General features: G+C 39.0%; 1 protein-coding gene across 9 annotated transcripts in view; it reads right to left on the bottom strand.

The window, feature by feature from the left end:
• Positions 1 to 13,394: 13,394 nt before the first annotated feature.
• ZFAND4 (zinc finger AN1-type containing 4) overlaps positions 13,395 to 21,623 on the bottom strand; it is a 52,139-nt gene continuing 43,910 nt past the window's right edge. For 8 of the 9 annotated variants that reach the window (XM_061405716.1, XM_061405718.1, XM_061405719.1 and 5 more), the window contains 3 exons: positions 20,986 to 21,040; positions 15,304 to 15,421; positions 13,395 to 14,315 (listed from right to left, as the gene is read on the bottom strand). In XM_061405716.1, coding sequence (XP_061261700.1) covers positions 14,180 to 14,315; positions 15,304 to 15,421; positions 20,986 to 21,040 — 309 coding nt within the window. In that variant the 3' untranslated portion in view covers positions 13,395 to 14,179. Of the gene's footprint in view, positions 14,316 to 15,303; positions 15,422 to 20,985; positions 21,041 to 21,623 lie in introns of those variants that run through there. The other variant, XM_061405723.1, reaches the window with a different exon arrangement.

The raw sequence follows: 21,623 nt of genomic DNA, 5'->3' as shown, positions 1-21,623 counted from the left end.
GCTGGCACACCACTTTAAAGTGCCCAGCACATACAGTGCCCATTAAATGCTAATCGTATTATAGACCTATGGCAAGAGGCTAGTAGGACAGATCAGAGTCCCAAGGGAATGGGAGCTTACAACTTGAATATATCCAGGTCCTAGGTCTGGATTCTTGCCACATGGACTGCAGTTGGGGGCTTCCCAGGTGGCTCAGTGGTAAAGCATCCTCCTGTCAGTGCAGAGATGTGGATTTGATCTCTGGATTGGTAAAATAACCCTGGAGGAGGAAATGGCAACCCACTCTAGTCTTATTGCCAGGATGATCCCATGGACCAAGGAGCCTGGCATGCTATAGTCCATGGGGTAACAAAGAGGCAGACAAGACTGAAGCAACTCAGCATGCAGGGACTGGGGTTGAGGACAAGATTACCAGCAAGGAAACTATAAGCACAACTGGAAAGAAGTCTTTGCACCTAGAATGGGAGTTTGCTGGTAAGGAAAGTATGGGTGACCAGGTGCTCACTCCAAAGGGAGCACAATTCCAAGTCTGCCTGTGGCAATGGGGACTCCTAATATACTAGCTTTCCATTGCCTAAACCCGGAGAGGCATCGCCTACTCTTTCCTAGAGTTGTGGGCAAAGGGTCAGTCCTGAGCCAGATGACCAGTATTACCCCAAGAGCCAGTCAAACCTGACCATCCACCAAATGGTTAAACACATGTAACCATTTCCAGTTTTTTAATGTTTCACTGCAAACAAGATATAAGATATACTGCAATTGTACATAACTCTATAGTGGCATTTCCTCTAATACAGTGGCTATACAAGCAGCAGAATGATGACTATAAAGGAATAATGGGGACTTCCAGAGAGGGGACAGTAACCGGCAGAGGTGCCGCAAAGCTATGAAGGCAGCACCAGCCCTGGTATTTATGTTTCCTGATTCTAAGTGTCTTTTTATTAATAATTACAAAGTCCATGGTTTCATCATGCTGTTTGCCTCTTCTTTCTTGATTTTGAACTTCCTGTAGTACACTGGTGACAGTTTTCTTTCACATGTTGTTTGGTATATTTCAAATATAGAGTAAATGGGATTTTCAGACTGATTAGAGGTGGATGTGAAAGAACAGTGAAGGATGACAGGAAGGTTTCAGACCTGTACAACCAAAGGATCAGAACTGTCATTTAGACAGAGAAGAAGGGATATCTGCAGTTTTGGGGGGAAATCAATAATTTGATTCTGAACAGTAGACATTGAAATGGAGAAATACAGTTAGCAATGGATTATAAGATAGTGGCATTCTGGGGAGACACACAGAGATAAAAATTGGTCAGTGTGTTAAAGAAAGCCACAGGATTGAATGAGATCACAGAGAGCACTAACTTTGATAACTTCTGACCTCAATCCAGAATACAAAATATATTTTCCTTACTGACCAAATACATGTGTATAAAAGTTTCAAGAAGCAAATTTACCCTCCTTTTACCTTTATTTTGTTGGGGTTTTTTGTTTTTTTAAACTTCTGCTCCCAACTCAATTGATTTTTTAACTGAGTACTGGTTGTGTCCTACAGTTTGAAAGTCACTGAAAGTTCCTGACCAAGGACATTAATTACATAATTTCTGGCAAAAGAGAAATCCAAAGGCTAGTCACGTGGCACTTCAGAAATGAGAAGATCAGCAAAGGAAACTTAGGAGCAGCCAGAGGTAAGAGGAGACACAAAAGAGAGGAATCCTAAAGCCTGAAGGAGGAGAGTGCTGCAGGTGTCACTGGCCCTGAGGAGCTGAGTACAGTGAGAACTGACTTTGGGTTTGGCAGTACTATGGTCTGTTGAGGGCTTCAGACCAGAGCCTTTAAGACAGTGCTAGGCTGGGACAACCCTGAGGGATGGGGTGGGGAGGGAGCTGGGAGGGGGGTTCAAGGATGGGGGACACAGGTACACCCATGGCTGATTCATGTCAGTGTATGGCAAAAACCAGTACAGTATTGTAGAGTAATTAGCCTCCAATTAAAATATATATTTTTTAAAAAAGACAGTGCTAGGAATACAAGCTTGATGTTTTTCAAGTTTGAGTTTCAAGAGAGTAAATGGTGATAGCAAGTAGCTGTTTTTTGTTGTAAAGAGAAGCAGGGGAATGGCACAACAGCAGGCAAAAGATGTGGGTGTTTAAGGTTTTCTGTTTAAATATTTATATGCTAATAGAAACAGCCCAGTGATAAGGAAAGACCGATGCAGGAGAGTGTGACAACCATAGAAAGAAACTCCTCAAGAAGGGGTCAGTCATCTGCAGATAGGTAAACAAGGGCTGGTGAGAAGACAGATACGGTTAGCTTGGTAGACTTGTTTGAAGCATGTGGGATTTCTTCTCCAGTTATTCATAGTTTAATAAAAAATAAATAAAAGCTGAGGGGGAAATGTTGCTGTTGGTTTCGGGAGAGGGTGCAGATCATCCAGGAGAATGCTGCAGCCCCACGCAGCCCAGCCCTGATTCCTCACATGGACTGCCATACCTTTCCGCTTCCTGACTTCCACCCTACAGTCTTTTTTCTCCACTATCCCCAGTATGAGTTTTCAAAACTTAAATCCAGTTTTCTCAATTCAGAATAAAGCCCAAAGTTCTTGCCTATAGACCACTCCATGAAATACCCTTTATTTCCTGTCATCTCCCTCACTTGCTTTGCTCCAGCCACCAGGCTTCTCTGGTATTTCTTCATTCAGTTCACTCACTCAGTCATGTCCGACTCTCTGCGACCCCATGGACTGCAGCACACCAGGCTTCCCCGTCCCATCACCAACTCCGGGAGCTTGCTCAAACTCACGTCTGTCGAGTTGGTGATGCCATCCAAGCATCTCATTCTCCACCATCCCCTTCTCCTCCTGCCTTCAGTCTTTCCCAGCATCAAGGTCTTTTCCAATGCTGGAGCTCTTTCTGCACTCTCCTCAAGAAGCATGCTGGGCACCTACCGACCTTTCAGTGTCCTGTCTTTTCGCCTTTTCATGCTGCTCATGGGGCTCTCAAGGCAAGAATCCTGCGGGGTTCACCATCCCCTTCTCCAGTGGACCATGTTTCTCAGAACTCTCCACCACGACCCGTGTGTTCTGAGTGGCCCTACGTGGCATGGCTCATAGTTTCATGAGTTACACAAGGCTGTGATCCAAGGGATCAGTTGGGTTAGTTTTCCGTAATTGCGGTCTGCCCTCCTTTCTTCATTACCTCAGGCAAAGAACACTTTCTCCCCATTTCTTCACTTTGCGACTCTCCTTAAATGTTAACTTTCTCATAGTGACTGTACGTGACCACCCTTTTTAAAACAGCACTCATATCTGTCACCCTTCTCGGCTTGGTTTCTGTCTTAGCACTTATTACCATCTGTGGCTGAGACATTTCCAGCTCATGAACTATCCATTCCCCACCCCCACAATTCTTACAATTAGGGCCATATGCCTAGCTCCAACCAATGGGCTGTGAGCACAAGGATGCTTCTATGCTTCTAGGCAAAAGCATATGGGAGCCACCATGCAACCCTCCAGCTCTCTTCCACTGTTGCAGCAATCTCAGAGATCATGTGTTGCACCAGCAGGCCATACAACAGCAACAGACTGAATCACTGAGTCACCTCCTCAAGCAGTAAGTTGCCTGAGAAGTTGCAGGGGTGAGGAATAAACTTTGTTGTGTTAAGCCACTGAGCTTTGGGGAGTTAATGTGTTACCACATCATAACAGCATCTATTTATTATGGTCTGAATTATGTCTTTAAAAGTTATATGTTTAAGTCCTAAGTCCAAGGACCTCTGAATGTGACTGTATCCAAGAAAGGCCCTTTAAAAAGGTGCTTAAGTTAAAGTAAGATCATTTGAGTGGTCCCTCATCCATTATAAGTGGGCATCCTCGTAAGACGAGGACAGGTGCCCACAGAGGGAAGACAACGTGAAGACTCAGGGAGAAGGCTCCTATCTGGAAGCCACGGGGAGTGGCGTCACAGACCAGCCCTGCCAGCTCCTTGATCTCAGACTTCCAGCTTCCAGACCTGGCAGAAAACAAACTGGTTAAGCCACCCAGTCTATGATACGTTGTTACGACAGCCCGAGTGAACAAATAGATCCTAACACCAGTGCTCCACCTGGCATGTGTATTTCTGTGGTTTCCCTTCTCTAGAATGTAAGCACACGACGAAAGCATGCTATGTCCACAGCCTTTAGAATAGTATCTGACACCTACCTCCCAGAGGCTCAATAAATACTGAATGAATGAATCCTGTATTTAAATGAAATTTAAACTGAGGGGAACCCTTAACTGTTATGAGTAAAGACGAACTGGTAAAACCTACTTTGGAAAACTCATTACTATCATCTAATAGGTCTGTGATCCAGCAACTCTGCTCTTAGACAGACTCCAAAGAAATGTGTATAATGTGCTCCAAGGGACATGTGTACCAGTGTCCACAGCAGCTCTGTACGTAGTACTCAGAGCTAGAAACAACCCAAATGTCCGTTAACAGTAGATGGAAGAGTTGTGGCACCAGTCATATATCGGGTTGGCCAAACCGTTCAGGTTTTTCTGTAACATGGTACAAAAAAGTCTGAATGAGCTTTTTGTTCAACCCAGTAAAATAATACAGTGATGAAAAATTCAGTACTACATGCAACCCAAATAAGTCCCACAATCAACACTGAATGAAAAAAGCCATGGAAATATATGCCATACAATTCCACTAAGAGTGTTTTGTTTTTTTTTTTCCTGTAAAGCAAAACTGCAGGAATACATGCTTAGGTGGTAAACCCATTTTAAAAAATGCAATAAAATTACTATCACAACAAGGAAGAATGGTGGCTACCTTTAGAGAAGAGGGGGCAGTGACTGGGAAAGGGTAGGAAGCAGGAATGAGTTCTGGGTGCTAACAGTGTTCCATATTTCTTAATGTGGGCAATAGTTTACACAGTGATTTGCTCTGTGGTTACGTCCCTGAACCATATGTATTTTGTATATATTCACTTTTCTGTGTTTTTAAATTTTTAAATGGTTAAAAATGGGAAAAAATTAAAATGCAGGCTTTGTCTAGGGGACAAACCATCCAACAGAATTATCATGATAACAGAATAGAGGCAATGCAGAGATTAATTTTTTTAATTAAATCCTTGAGCTATAGAAAATGTTGAGACTTCAAAACAAGTAGACACATCAAACATCAAGAAAAATTGATGCAAGTGAAATTTAAGACATCTAAAAACTAAGACAAAAATCTGTAAAGTCTCCAGAAACAACCAAATAAAAAACAAACCACCTTACTATCCAAGACCTAAGTATTAGACTAGCACTAGGGTTCTGTCAGCAACACTGCATACGTAAGTGAGTAGCCAACTGTCTTCAAACTTTTGAGGGAAGAGACTGCTAGACCAGGCAAACCCCCAGCCAAGGGTGAGGGCATATGAAAGACACTTTTATACACGTCAGGAAGGCCTCAAAGCTGCTTTCTCCTAGGCCCTTTGAAATGTTCCTCAAGGATCCTGAACAAGAGATGAAAAGAAACACTGTTGTCTAAGTTGGTGAAGTTTCAATGGGCTGTGTTAAGACTGGATGGTAAAATAAAAGTCAATACTGATTTCCTTTTTCAGAGGGTTAGATGGAAGTTGTATAGGAGGGTGTCCTTAGAGGAAATAAACTGGAATATTTATTGCTGGATGGGCATGCTGCATGTTACTCTTAAATGGCTCAGAAAAAGACTAATGAAAATGATTATATACACTCAAAGAGAGTACAAAAATGAAAAATCAGCAGCTAAGGAATCAATGAAAGGACTGTGGGCATTTTTTTTTTTTTCCTGTGCTTAAAACTTTTCTGTAAATTTGAAAGAATTTCAAAATAAAACAGGCTAAATTAAAACAGAAGGCAAATAAATGATTATGTGAAGAATGTCTTCAAGACTAATTCATAGGGAATTCCCTAGCAGTCCAATGGACTTCTGTGTTTTCACTGTCAAAGCTGAGGGCCAGGGTTCATTCAATCCCTGGTTGAGGAACTAAGACCCCATAAGCCACGTATGGCATGACCAAAGTGAATGAATTAAATAATAAAAAATTAAAATTATCAAAAAACAAAGGGAGAAAAATCAAATCAATAAAATCAGAAATGAAAATGGAGAGATCACAACAGACAACACAGAAATACAAAGGATCATAAGAGACTACTATCAGCAATTATATGCCAATAAAATGGACAACGTGGAAAAAATGGACAAATTCTTAGAAAAGTACAACTTTCCAAAACTGACCCAGGAAGAAATAGAAAATCTTAACAGACCCATCACAAGCATGGAAATTGAAACTGTAATCAAAAATCTTCCAGCAAACAAAAGCCCAGGTCCAGACGGCTTCACAGCTGAATTCTACCGAAAATTTAGAGAAGAGCTAACACCTATCCTACTCAAACTCTTCCAGAAAATTGCAGAGCAAGGTAAACTTCCAAACTCATTCTATGAGGCCACCATCACCCTAATACCAAAACCTGACAAAGATGCCACAAAAAAAAACTACAGGCCAATATCACTGATGAACATAGATGCAAAAATCCTTAACAAAATTCTAGCAATCAGAATCCAACAACACATTAAAAAGATCATACACCATGATCAAGTGGGCTTTATCCCAGGGATGCAAGGATTCTTCAATATCCACAAATCAATCAGTGTAATACACCACATTAACAAACTGAAAAATAAAAACCATATGATTATCTCAATAGATGCAGAGAAAGCCTTTGACAAAATTCAACACCCATTTATGATAAAAACTCTCCAGAAAGCAGGAATAGGAGGAACATACCTCCACATAATAGAAGCTATATATGACAAACCCACAGCAAACATTATCCTCAATGGTGAAAAATTGAAAGCATTTCCCCTAAAGTCAGGAACAAGACAAGGGTGCCCACTTTCACCATTACTATTCAACATAGTTTTGGAAGTTTTGGCCACAGCAATCAGAGCAGAAAAAGAAATAAAAGGAATCCAAATTGGAAAATAAGAAGTAAAACTCTCACTGTTTTGCAGATGACATAATCCTCTACATAGAAAACCCTAAAGACTCCACCAGAAAATTACTAGAACTAATCAATGAATATAGTAAAGTTGCAGGATATAAAATCAACACACAGAAATCCCTTGCATTCCTATACACTAATAATGAGAAAATAGAAAGAGAAATTAAGGAAACAATTCCATTCACCATTGCAATGAAAATAATAAAATACTTAGGAATATGTCTACCTAAAGAAACTAAAGACCTATATATAGAAAACTATAAAACACTGGTGAAAGAAATCAAAGAGGACGCTAATAGATGGAGAAATACACCATGTTCATGGATCAGAAGAATCAATATAGTGAAAATGAGTATACTACTCAAAGCAATCTATAGATTCAATGAAATCCCTATCAAGCTACCAACAGTATTTTTCACAGAGGTAGAACAAATAATTTCACAATTTGTATGGAAATACAAAAAACCTCGAATAGCCAAAGTAATCTTGAGAAAGAAGAATGGAACTGGAGGAATCAACCTGCCTGACTTCAGGCTCTACTACAAAGACACAGTCATCAAGACAGTATGGTACTGGCACAAAGACAGAAATATAGATCAATGGAACAAAATAGAAAACCCAGAGATAAATCCACGGACCTAGGGACACCTTATCTTTGACAAAGGAGGCAAGAATATACAATGGATTAAAGACAATCTCTTTAACAAGTGGTGCTGGGAAAACTGGTCAACCACTTGTAAAAGAATGAAACTAAAACACTTTCTAAGACCATACACAAAAATAAACTCAAAATGGATTAAAGATCTAAACGTAAGACCAGAAACTATAAAACTCCTAGAGGAGAACATAGGCAAAACACCCTCTGACATACATCACAGCAGGATCCTCTATGACCCACCTCCCAGAATATTGGAAATAAAAGCAAAAATAAACAAATGGGACCTAATTAAAATTAAAAGCCTCTGCACAACAAAGGAAACTATAAGCAAGGTGAAAAAGCCTTCAGAATGGGAGAAAATAATAGCAAAAGAAGCAACAGACAAACAACTAATGTCAAAAATATACAAGCAACTCCTACAGCTCAATTCCAGAAAAATAAACGACCCAATCAAAAAAATGGGCCAAAGAACTAAATAGACATTTCTCCAAAGAAGACATACAGATGGCTAACAAACACATGAAAAGATGCTCAACATCACTCATTATCAGAGAAATGCAAATCAAAACCACAATGAGGTACCATTTCACGCCAGTCAGAATGGCTGCAATCCAAAAGTCTACAAGCAATAAATGCTGGAGAGGGTGTGGAGAAAAGGGAACCCTCTTACACTGTTGGTGGGAATGCAAACTAGTACAGCCACTATGGAGAACAGTGTGGAGATTCCTTAAAAAACTAGAAATAGAACTGCCTTATGACCCAGCAATCCCACTGCTGGGCATACACACTGAGGAAACCAGAATTGAAAGAGACACGTGTACCCCAGTGTTCATCGCAGCACTGTTTGTAATAGCCAGGACATGGAAGCAACCTAGATGTCCAACAGCAGACGAATGGATAAGAAAGCTGTGGTACATATACACAATGGAGGATTACTCAGCCATTAAAAAGAATACATTTGAATCAGTTCTAATGAGGTGGATGAAACTGGAGCTTATTATACAGAGTGAAGTAAGCCAGAAGGAAAAACACCAATACAGTATACTAATGCATATATATGGAATTTAGAAAGATGGTAACAATAACCCTGTATGCGAGACAGCAAAAGAGACACAGATGTATAGAACAGTCTTTTGGACTCTGTGGGAGAGGGAGAGGGTGGGATGATTTGGGAGAATGGCATTGAAACATGTATAATATCATATAAGAAACGAATCGCCAGTCCAGGTTCAATGCAGGATACAGGATGCTTGGGGCTGGTGCACTGGAATGACCTAGAGGGATGGTATGGGGAGGGAGGTGGGGAGGGGGGTTCAGGATGGGGAACACGTGTACACCCATGGCAGATTCATGTTGATGTATGGCAAAACCAATACAATATTGTAAAGTAATTAACCTCCAATTAAATAAATTTAAAATTTTAAAAATGTTTAAAAATAAAACAACAAAAAAATTATTTTTAAAAATGAAGAATTCATAACAAACAATATGATTTAAAACATGAACATTCTTAATCTGATAAAAGCAAAGAGAAAAGCAACTGGAAACAAACCCCATGAGCTGTACAAAAAAGGAATGAAAATGACAAAAATATGTATATTTTTGAGCAAAAGAAAGGAATTAAAGGAAAGCCCATTCTAGCAACCCTGGATTATGGGGAAAAAAATATCATACTATTTGTGTCTTCAATAATATTTCTATAAATTTAATACTTTAACTTATTTGTTGCCTTTTAATGTAAAATCAACCTAAAAGCAAAGCAGAAAAGACTATATAATCACTTAAAGTTGATTTAACGAGGGTTAATATGCAATGCTTGGGAACAAGGATAGATAGATGGACAGGAAGGGAATTCCTGCCTTCACGGACTTGGCATCTTGTGCAATTCAAAGGATAGCACAAGTGTCAAAATAATACCATGGTATATTCCATGAAGCAAAAGTACTAATGTAAGAGAGAAAGGGTACTGACTTAAAGATCAGGGAAGCCTTCCTTCAGAAAGTAATGATGGAGCTGGCATCTGACAAAATAGAGTAGGTGTTAATGGGCAAACAAGCTAGGAAAACTAAAAGTTAGTGTGGGCAAATCCCAGAAAACGTGGATAAGACAGTACAGCGTGAGGCTGGAGAAGCAGATGGAAGCCAGAATACAGAGGCCTTACTAGTAAGAAGGGTTGGGATTTGAGTCTTTGTAAAAGAACACAAGTCACTGATACATTTTGACGTTGATGTGCTTAATTTTTTTGGTTCTGTAAGAACAGTACGTTTAAGAATATAAAATGGGTCATGAAGGGCATAGAACTAAATTCGAGGAGCTTGGTCAGGAAACTATTGCAATAGCTCAGGTGAAAGCTATGGTAACATGGACTAGGGTAATTGCAGAGGAGTCAGTGAATTTGAAATACTTTCCTGGTGGCTCAGATGGTAAAGAATCTACCTGCAATATAGAAGATATGGGTTCTATCCCTGGGTCAGGAAGATCCCCGGAGGAGGAAATGGCTACCCACTCCAGTATTCTTGCCTGGAGAATTCCATGGACAGAAGAAACTGGCAGGCTATAGTCCATGGGGTTGCAGAGAGTCAGACAAGACTGAGGGACTAACATTTTCACTTTTTTCAATGTAACTCAGCTGACTGCTGCTGCTGCTAAGTCGCTTCAGTTGTGTCCGACTCTGTGCGACCCCAGAGACGGCAGCCTACCAGGTTCCCCCGTCCCTGGGATTCTCCAGGCAAGAACACTGGAGTGGGTTGCCATTTCCTTCTCCAATGCATGAAAGTGGAAAGTGAAAGTAGGAAGTCACTTAGTCGTGTCCGACTCTCAGCGACCCCTTGGACTGCAGCCTACCAGGCTCCTCCATCCATGGGATTTTCCAGGCAAGAGTACTGGAGTGGGGTGCCATTGCCTTCTCCAAACTCGGCTGACTACTGTGGGCTAAATATGTGTCTCCTCCAAATTCCTATGTTGAAGCCCTAAACCCATTGAGGATGTATTAGGTTTAGGATGAGTAAGGAAGTAATTAAGATTAATGAGGTCATAAGAGTGAAACTCTGACCCCATGGTATTGTCTTTTTTTTATTTACTGATTTGCATTCGATGGGTCTTAGTTGTGGCACACAGACTGACTCTTAATTGTGGCTCACAGGCTTAGCTGCTCCGGAGATGTGGGATCTCAGTTCCCTGAAGAGGGATCAAACAGTGTCCCCTGCACTGTAAGGCAGATTCTTAACCACTGGCCCACCAGGGAAGTCATGCTATTAATGTATGTCTTCATGAGAAGAGACGTCAGAGTTCCATGTGTACACACTAAGGAAAGGCCATGTCAGAAAGCAGCTCTCCGAAAGGCAGCGAGAGAGGGCTCACCAGAGGCCCCCCGTGCTGGACCGTGACCTGGACTTCTAGCCTCCAGAACTGTGAGAAAGCTCATTTCTGTGGTTTAAGCCACAGAGCCTGTGGTGTTCTGTTATGGCAGTATAAGCACTACACTAAGGCACTGAAAAACTGGGAAGTGAAAGTCTAAAATGTATTATCATGCTAAATTCCTTGCCTGTAATAATGTGGTATCAAAAAATAATGTCTATTTACCTTGGCTAGTGTTATGATGGTAACTACCAAAAAAATAAAATTAGAAATCATTACGAGATTGGGGAGGTATTTGGTGAAATCTTTACTTTCATTTTTCATCCTTTTATAGTTTCCCTAAAACTATGTCATTTACTTTCATCACTTTGAAAGGTTAACATAATTTTCAAAGAAAAGTGAAAACATACCTTTTTTCCTAAATTCCAGCCACTCACATCTGTTTTTACAATTTTTGCTGTATGTAACCTTGTCAGTTTTCAATCAACTTTCTTAACCTATATAAATTTATTTTCTACTTGTTACTTAGAGTTACATTTTTCTTCTGATACACATTAAAAATATATAATTATTCTTAAAATGTTCACCTGTGTACTACTTAAAATCATCTCATGTTCCAGGAGTGGTACAGGGGTCATAATTTGGAAAACACTGCTAAATATAAGACTGAATTATCTGTCATAATGGTATAAAACCATATTATTAAATATGTATCAAAAAACTAACTCCTGTCTTTTTCATAATTAAATACCTCCATAAGTCACAACACTTACAAAATTTTAAAACATCCTAGTATGTAAAATTCCCATATTAGAATGACTAAAATTCACTAAACTTAACTATGTGAAATATATGCAAGTTAAAAGTTAAAAATTTTCAGACATTTTTAGTGCCGCTAAAACCAAATGCTTACTGTTTTTAAAAATCCAGAAGCTAGATTTTATTAGTTATATAAAACAGTATAAATGCATTTATTTTTATCATGGTTAAACTGTCCAATACAACAGCGCCTATGTGTAAGGCATTCTACTTACTAGCAATGCAAGGATAGATCTAAGGTCTCTAAAAACTATGATCACTTCCTCATAAGAATTTAAGACATTAAGAAATGCTTCCCAATAATGATATAATATCTTGAATTAAACTGGTTTATTTCTCAGTGACTTAGAAATTAGTAAAAAGACTCAACTTTGACCAAAATCTTTGGTAAACTTAAAGCAAGAGTGATTTCCACAATGCATGGTCTTGGTTTAAAAAGCATAGTGCACTAAGCATATATCAAATGTGTCCTAAGCATTCATTTTTATCTATAGAATAAAACGTTTTGCTCCATGTTTCAGCAGCCTATCCACATAACAGAGTTCTTAAGATTTTAAATATCTAAAGCACAGGTGGTCTTGATAAAGGGAAAAAAAGTGAACTACGCGACACAGAAATATTTTTCACTAGCCTATACAGATAGCCCCCCTTAAAAAGCATGCTATTAACCCTTACTAGCAGAGGGAAGTAGAGGGCTTCCCAGCTGGCACAGTGGTAAAAAATCTTCCTGCCAGTGCAGGAGACATAAGAGATGCTGCTTCAATCCCTGGGTCAGGAAGATCCCCTGGAGTAGGAAATGGCAACCCAGTCTAGTATTTTTGCCTGGAAAAAGTCTCATATACAGAGGAGCCTGGTGGACTACAGTCCATGTGGCTGCAAAGAATTGGACACGACTGAGCACAAGAATGGAGAAGGCGATGGCACCCCACTCCAGTACTCTTGCCTGGAAAATCCCATGGACGGAGGAGCCTGGTAGGCTGTAGTCCATGGGGTCGCTAAGAGTCGGACACGACTGAGCGACTTCACTTTCACTTTTCACTTTCATGCATTGGAGAAGGAAATGGCAACCCACTCCAGTGTTCTTGCCTGGAGAACCCCAGGGACGGGGGAGCCTGGTGGGCTGCTGTCTCTGGGGTTGCACAGAGTCAGACACGACTGACGTGACTTAGCAGCAGCAGCAGAGCACAAGAAATAGAGGAAAGATAACAGGACTCCCCATTTTGCTCACTTCTGTATTAGCCTCTGGCACCCACACATGTCCCACCTGGGCTGGACCAGAGTTGCAGAGTCCACGTGGGTTGCCTGTTAGCTATTTGCCAGGGTTCAGCATCAGATTCAACTAAGCTTCCATAAGGCAAGCGGCCTCCTCAAAGCTTGAATGCTGTATTAGCTACATCTGGGGAGCAGGATCCTTATACTGTTAAAGAATTCTTTTATACTGATAGTCATTTTTTCCAAGCAGAATAAATTACTGATTTATTTAAATGGTTTTATTTTTTAAGTATTTATAAGAGAAAATTATTGTAAATAATCAAATCAAAATCATAATGAAATTGAATATTTATTTGAATTTTTCCTGGTAATAGCACTCAACATAAGAAAAACAAACCAAGCTCTGAGATTTTGTTTTCAATATACTCACTTTTCAAAAGGTGAAAAGTTGGGTTCTCTATTTAATGGCAACAAGTGGGACTACCATTCAAAAAGCAGTATTTTAAGAGAGATATACTATGATTAACATGATGTGTTTTATATTGTAGAATGGATACATACCAAATGCCAATCTGAATACAGAAGAAATACATGTGTTAAAACCACACTGGAAAACCAAATGTTCTTTTTTATAAAAAGCTTGACATAAAAAGGAACTTGCCAGTAAATTCAATGAACTTTCACGTATGGGTTTTTTTTAAATCCCCACCCACACCACCCCCACAAAAAAACTGTAGATTTGAGTAGAGCCATTATATGACAGCTCATTTCTGTACAACATGGAAGCTGGCTACGCAGTCAGTGTCAGCTTCCTAAAGTGCATCTTTTGAAGACTTGTTTAGTAAAATTGCAATATCAAATACTTAACACAAGACATGTAATAACAGAGCTACATCATTATGAAGTTTTTAAAACTACTTTTTAAACTTTTTGATTCACCAAAGAATAAAGGTGTCAAATACAGTAGCTTTCTCATTCTACAACAGTATACATAATAAGCTTTTGTTATTTGGCAAGTCTTTTGGAGTCGAACAAAAATAATGCAGTCTAAACAATATTTCTTCTGTCACTGTAATACGACTCCTTGTGCAGAACAGTTAGGCGCAGAGCAAGAGTTAGATTTTTGGAAGCTTTGGTGCATTAACCACAGGATTTGCCTCCTGTAAGTATCTCCTCCCTGCACTCTTGTAATCATAGGTACAGCTGTGAGTTTCTGCATAGCGATGAGATGCACAGAAGTTGTTTCCACATCTAAAGCACAAAAAAAGTTTATGTGAATAGCCACATTTCTGTAAGAGCCTCCTCTCTTTGGGAGATCAAAGCTTGACTTCAGGTAGTCCAACAGGAGCCTTTCGGTTCTCTTTAGCAATTTCAGAATTGACATTTCCCTTATACTTATAAACAAGCACAGGCACCACCCCCCCCCCAAAAAAAAAGAACAAGTTAATTGTCCCTGAATGTCCAAGTGTATAATAAAGAATCTCCTCTGAAGTGAAAGAGGATGTAGACCTTTATGAAGCAGTAAAGCTGCGAGAGCCAATAGATACGTGCACCGCCTTCTTTCATATCTGGCAAGCCTGGGCAAACCGTGGATTTCTGAGAAATTCAGTCTTATAAGAAAATCAAATTATGTAAAACCTAACTATGCCATGGAAGGATTTTAAAGTATTTCAGCAATAAGGTAAGCTGTTTCTATTTGAACAGAATACACTCTAAAAAGCAGCAGCTTTACTTAATGCCTGGCCTCAACCTAAGGGCAGACACCATCCTTGGAGCATATTAATCAATACTACTAAATAGTTATTGGTAGAAAAACTCATTATTTTTGTAAACATATTATTCATCTCTTTTGAAACAAAAGTGTACCATATAATTAACAGTACATTAACATTAAATTTAGTCCTTTTTATTCAATTTAAAATAGAATCTTGGAAGAGGCTTTCTCCCAAGCTACATTCAAAGAAAAACCAAGACTATCTATCATAAGACAAAGAGAACACACTCTTCAATTGGTTTATATATCCTACTTTAAAGGGCAGGAGAGGATCTCAGGAGTTTGGAAATGCGTAAGCTATCTATCTGCTATTTATTCAGCCAATAAGGAGTTCAGCTGAGGAGTGCTATTTGAACATCATCTAAATGATATTATGAAGCGGCAATTTAAAGAATATTTTCTATTGTATCCCTAAGCTGGGTCACCACAAAGCAAGCATCTCAACTTTTCAGCTAGCCAACCTGCCTGCATTCGTAGCTAGTAGCCAGTCCAGTTTTCTTTCCACAGAGAAAACAATGCTTTGTTGTTTTCTTCTTTGTTTGAATAGGGGCTTTCACAGGCGGGAGGTGATGACTACATTCTCCTGTTCAGAGAAAGGACACCTTGATTAACACAGAAATAAAATTCTAAATGTGAAATACTAAGAAACAAAACATTAAACACATCCTGTCACAGCAAACCTCTCAGCCATAAATATCAATTTGTGCTTTTTTATATCTAAAATTATTTACAGAGTCTGTAATAAAGATGAACTAGAACTGTTATTTCTCTTAAGACATGGTAATTTCTACTGACTAAGACATTTTTATACATATCAATACCTTTCTGATTATTTCTGAAGGCAATACGTATATTTAAAGTACACTACACTCTGACAGAGAATCAAGAAAAATGTCTGGCTCAAAATCGTATTTATGAAGCTTCTGAGGAACAACATACGTATTAAAATCACCTTGTTCTTTCACGCCAAGCAGGAGCACGAGAATGTCATGAAACTGAGCTCTTGGTGCTAATTATACCACAGAAACTAAATGCATCGAGCCATCAGCAAATTATTTAACTTTAAAGCTTCAATTTGTTCATTTTTAAGATAACAGGACATGTATTTTTCTCCCTAAGTTTCTAAGTGTTCAAAGGTCAACTCAGTTCTCACAATAAAAAGCATTCTGAATTTTTAAAATATTATAATTATATAAAATACGGTATTATCAATAGTGACTTGTAGGGTGCACTGTTCAATTTCACAGTACTACAACCGTTCCAAAATATATTTACTAAACTCTGGGCTATAGCAACAGGTTGACTTTTTATCTTAAATGTAAGAGCACATCTGCTATTATATGAGAAAGGATTAAATCAGTTTAATACTAAGTGAAATGCTTTTAAAACTGAGCAAAACTCCAAGAAACCCCACTGACGAGCAGAGAGGCTCAATGTCGTCATCCAAAGCTGTTACATAAAAGTACAAGTGCCCAGTGCTTGGTGGCCCCAAAGGCCAAGGAGGAAAAGGCAAACAAAGCAAACACAAAGGGAAGGCGTGTCGGTGGAAATGGCGCCCACTCTCTACCAAAACAGCTTTGGGAGGCCTGGCTTAATGCTATGTAGCAGCTGAAAGTAATCCTTCAAGGGTTCAAAACGTTGAATTACATTTAATTGGCAGCATGCCTTTTGCCACAATCCGGGTTGGGTTCTGTATATACAAGCAGAATAAAATGAATGCTTTATGACTAGTCTAAAATACACTCCCAGATCTTGCCCAAAACTGGGGGGAAAAAACTGCCCCAAACTGGAAACTAACTTATGACTCCTAATGGTGGTCAGGTAGCAACTCAAGCTAATAAGCACTTTCTTCTTCAAGGGCACTTAAGAGTTATCAAGAACATTTCACCAAGGTGATGGGATGCTTTCCTCTTCTTAAATAATGAAAATAAGACAGGCATTTGCACAGGATGCAGAGGAAAGGCGCATACTGCCAGATACCCTCTGACGTCCATCTAATTGCAATTATCTCTGGAATTCAGGCTTAGGATATTGTTCCTTAAACAGCAGTTAAAAAAAAAATCTGTTGACAAAAATTTAGTTCAGCGTAGTCATTATTTTCATGTCTTTCTTTCCTTGGGGTACTTAAGTTTCCCAACCCTTTTTCATTCACAAACTCCTGTGAATGTGCAGAAGCAGAGCACACAGTAGTGACCAGCGTGAGGGGGCACAGAAACAGAACTGCAGTCTTCTCCTATGACAGTGGTTTCCGTTTATCCTTCTCCCCACTACAGAAAAAAACAAGTACTAGTCACATACTCTCTGCTGGGAACCAGCCCAAATAGGCAAGTTCCCTCCTACAAAGAGGAAAAATTCAAACTCCATGGGCTGACATTCAAGGACTTGTGTGTCCAATATGCCTTTATAACTTTCCAGGGCCATCTTCTATCACGTGCCACATCATCCCCACCCTGAATGACACACCAGATCCATTTACAAGTGCCACCTCCTCTTCTAAAACGCTCAGGAACTTTGTCAACTTAGTAACATTCTACTTATCCAGTAAGAAGATATCACTAATCATTAACTCTTCTCTGAAGCCTTCTCTCAAATATGTAATGAACATATATGAAAACAGAAAAAGTCAATAAAATAATGCTGATGTGAAAAGTTGCTTTTCAGAATGAGAATAAAGATATTTGGATTAAGGCACTTGTTTGGTACTTCCTACTTTAATATTTGGTCTAACACAATTATCTATAAAAATTCACCCAAAAGAAAAGTCAGGCAATAAAGTAATAAGGCAGTGTTTGTGATACAAGTTTGGTAGTCATCTGCCTAAAAATGATAACTAAAATGATGAGGATGGGTATGATTTCCAAGGAAGACCTTACAGTGAAAAGCAAAGAGAACCAATGGAAAAACTTAAGTCAATTAAACAAAACTTATGCCAGAATTTTCACAAACTCTTCTAAGTAATTGAGAATGATACTGTTATTACTGTATGGCAGGAAGGAAATGGCAAAAAGTTACACAGCTCTAGTTTGGGGAATCATAAACTGCAGGTAGCAGTTGATGACTTGACCTAAATGAAATCAATCAAGAGTATATATCTGGGGACAAGCAGAGGGGCTGGTAAAACAAGTTCAAAAGAAACCTGAAGTTTAAAAAAAAAAAAAAAAACAGAAACAAAAACAAAAAGCTACAAAAATGTAACAGCCCAGAATAAAAAAAGAAAGGAAAGAGAAAAACTCTTCTAAGAAGGGCCATAACAATCAAGATAAGTGTACAGAATCATCCACTGGATTGAAAATTATGAAGATCTTTTCAGCAACAGCAGTTTCAGAAGAAAGCACTGTAGCTTGAATCAGAGTTTAGGGAGCTGGAACAAGTACAATTCAAACTCCCAAGAGCTGAGCTGTGGATCAGCACAAGACAGATTTAAATAGACGTCAGAAGAAAACTGCCATCTACTTATGGCTTTCCAGGTGGCGCTAGTGGTAAAGAACCTTCTGCCAATGCAGGATATGTAAGAGATGCAGGTTTGATCCCTGGGTTGGGAAGATCCCCTAGAGAAGGGTATGGCAACCCACGCCAGTATTTTTGCCTGGAGAATCCCATAGACAGAGGAGCCTGGCAGGCAACAGTCCACGGGGTCGCAAAGAGTTGGACACAACTGAAGCAAATTAGCACACATGCTCAAAGGAAAATAATTATAATATTAAAAGTAGATACACATTAATCAAAAACAGCATGGCACTGGCATACAGACAGACATACAGATCAATGGAACACAACAGAGAACTCTGAAATAAACTCTCACATATATAATGAAATGATTTTTGACAAGGTACTAATAAGACCATTTGATGGGGAAAAGGACAGGTTTTTTTTTTTTTTTTTTAATGAATATAGCCTCAAAACCTGGATGAAAAATTTGTGACCCCATGGACTGTAGTCCATGGAATTCTCCAGGCCAGAATACTGGAGTGGGTAGCCTTTCCCTTCTCCGGGAATCTTCCCAACCCAGGGATCAAACCCAGGTCTCCCACATTGCAGGCGGATTCTTTACCAGCTGAGCCACAAGGGAAGCCCAAGAATACTGGGGTGGGAAGTCTATCCCTTCTCCAGCAGATCTCCCTGACCCAGGAATCAAACTGGGCTCTCCTGCACTGCAGGCAGATTCTTTACCAACTGAGCTATCAGGGAAGCCCCGAAAACTGGATATCCACATGGAAAAGAATGAAGCTGGACCCTTACATTACACCATATATAAAAATTAATTCAAATGTATTAAAGACCTAATGTAAGACCTAAAACTACACAACTTCTAGAAGAAAACGTAAAGGAAAAGCTTCATTAACGGTGGATTTGGTAACAATTTATTGAACACAATACTCGGCACAGGCAACAAAGAAAAAAAAGAGACAAATTGAACTTTATGAAAATTAAAAACTGTTGAGCATCAAGACATCATCAACAGAGTAAAAAGGTGACCTATAGATGGGAGAAATATTTGCAAATCATACATAAGGAATTAATATCCAGAATATATGGCGACAAGAAAACCAAGACACAAATTCAAAAATGGGCAAGGTGTTTTTTTTTATTTCCTGCCTCCAGGGCAAGGAATTTGAACACACATTTCTCCAAAGATCTCCAAATAGCACATTAAGAGGTACTCAACATAACTAGTCATCAGGGAAATGCTAATCTAAATCACAGTAAGATACCACCTCATATCTGCTAGGATGCCCACTATCAGACAAAACATAAAATAACAAGTATGGTGAGAAAGTAGAGAAACTGGAAACCTGCACACTGCCGCTGGGAATGTGGCACAGCACAGCTACTATGGAAACAGATGCAGCAACTCCTAAAAAACTGAGACCAGAACTGCCACATGCTCCGGGAATGCCACTGCTGGATATGCACTCAAAGAACTGCAATCAGAGTCTCAAAGAGATACTTGTACAGTGTCTGTAGCAGCATTGTTCACAGTAGCTAAAATGTAGAAGTGACACAAGTGTCCATCCATAGACGCACAGATAAGCAAGAGACTGTATATACACACAATGGAATGTTATTCCGCTTAAAAAGTATGGGGATTTGGACACATGCTACAACATAGGTGAATCCTGGGAACATTATGCTACATAAAGTAAGCCAGGCACAAAAAGACAAATACTGAGTGATTTCACTTATGTGAGGTACCGAGAGTAGTTAAAATTATAGACAGAAAACAGAACGGTGGTTGCCAGGGTCTGGGGAGACAGAGTAATGAGGAGTTAAAGTTTAATGGGCACAGAGTTTCCATTTTGATGAAATGAGTTCTGGAGATACATGGTGATACTGGTTGGCTAAAAATGTGAATGTACTTAACACCATTCAATTGTACACTTAAAAATGGTTAGGATAGTAAATTTTATTACAATAAAAAAAAGTAGATATATTACAACTTTAGAACCTTGGGCTTTATACAGTAGTGGAAACAAACCTTAGTTATCTCTTTAAAGACATGAAACGCACATGACAACCCTAATACGTAAGGTAGCCTTTAGAAGCTGGGGCTACAAACGCGGTGCACATGTGCTAGTCTCCATCCCTAGCCTGGGCACCAGGACACAAAAGGTGAAGTGATGGCTTCTTCACAAGTGTTTGGCCAGTATGCCTTTAAGACACCACTGGTAGAAGGAATGCTAATAAGGAAAGTGCTAGTCAAAGAGACCAGCCCTTTCTTTTATCCAGAAATAACCAGTTCATCAAGTGGAGCTCTTACTGTCCTTGATATTGGACCATGAGTTTAAGAAACACCTTTCTAGGGTATTTTCTCAAAACTCATCCTGCACCCCACATGGCTCTAGAGTGGCCAGGACTAGATAAATTGTGAAATACATGTTAATTTTTCATTCATCTTATCTTTTCACATAGACCATATCCTTTTCCAGACAATAGAGACCTCAACCTCAATTTCTGTTTCAGTCTTCAAATATGCCCTACGGTCAGTTCTCTCAATCGTTTCTTCAGTGGAACAAAGTCTAAGGAAGTTTGCTCTGTATACACCACAGAGAATGTTCTTCTCAGTACTCTCTGAAAATTCACATTCATAGTACGCATAATGCTATGATTATTAACCTTATATTGTTTTCAAAATTATCTGTAGCTTACCTACTCTTTTCCCTGATGTTGTATTATTTCCATTCATTCCAAAACCACGGGCAGACTACAATTAAAACACAAAACATCTATACAGGTGAGTTAATGGAAAACAGAGGAGATCACCTAACATGAAATAATTATATTTTATGACGAAAATGTTGATGAACTTTCACTTTAAATTATTTAATCTGTTTTTAAGTAAATTAACCTGGTACCTGGCTGTCACATCCATCAATACCGTACTTATTCTTTACCTTCAAGAGAGCCACAGCTGTCTACGGCCATATGACTCTCAATGTGCCTGACCCTGTCTGCGCCTGGAAGCTAGGCAAGGTCAGGCCTGGTTAATACTTGGATGGAAGACAGTGAAATTTGATGGCTCAAATAAAATTTCTTATTAGGGAAAAACATTAATTAAAATATTTAGCATTTTAAAATATATGATAAAGTGTTTAAAATTAAAATAATCTTAAGGTACTATAAAAATAGTTTATATTAAATTACTTTCAAATTATAATTCTAAATTTAGAACTAAAACATTATTTAAAATTCAACTGTCAAAAATTTTTCTATAAACTAGACAGACATTTTAAGAGGAAGTTATGAAAAGAATTCAACCTTGGACCTCTTTATTTAACATGTAAACA

This window comes from Bos javanicus, chromosome 28, assembly GCF_032452875.1.
Source record: "Bos javanicus breed banteng chromosome 28, ARS-OSU_banteng_1.0, whole genome shotgun sequence".
Lineage (NCBI taxonomy): Eukaryota > Metazoa > Chordata > Mammalia > Artiodactyla > Bovidae > Bos > Bos javanicus.
This window is presented reverse-complemented; position numbering and strand designations above follow the sequence as displayed.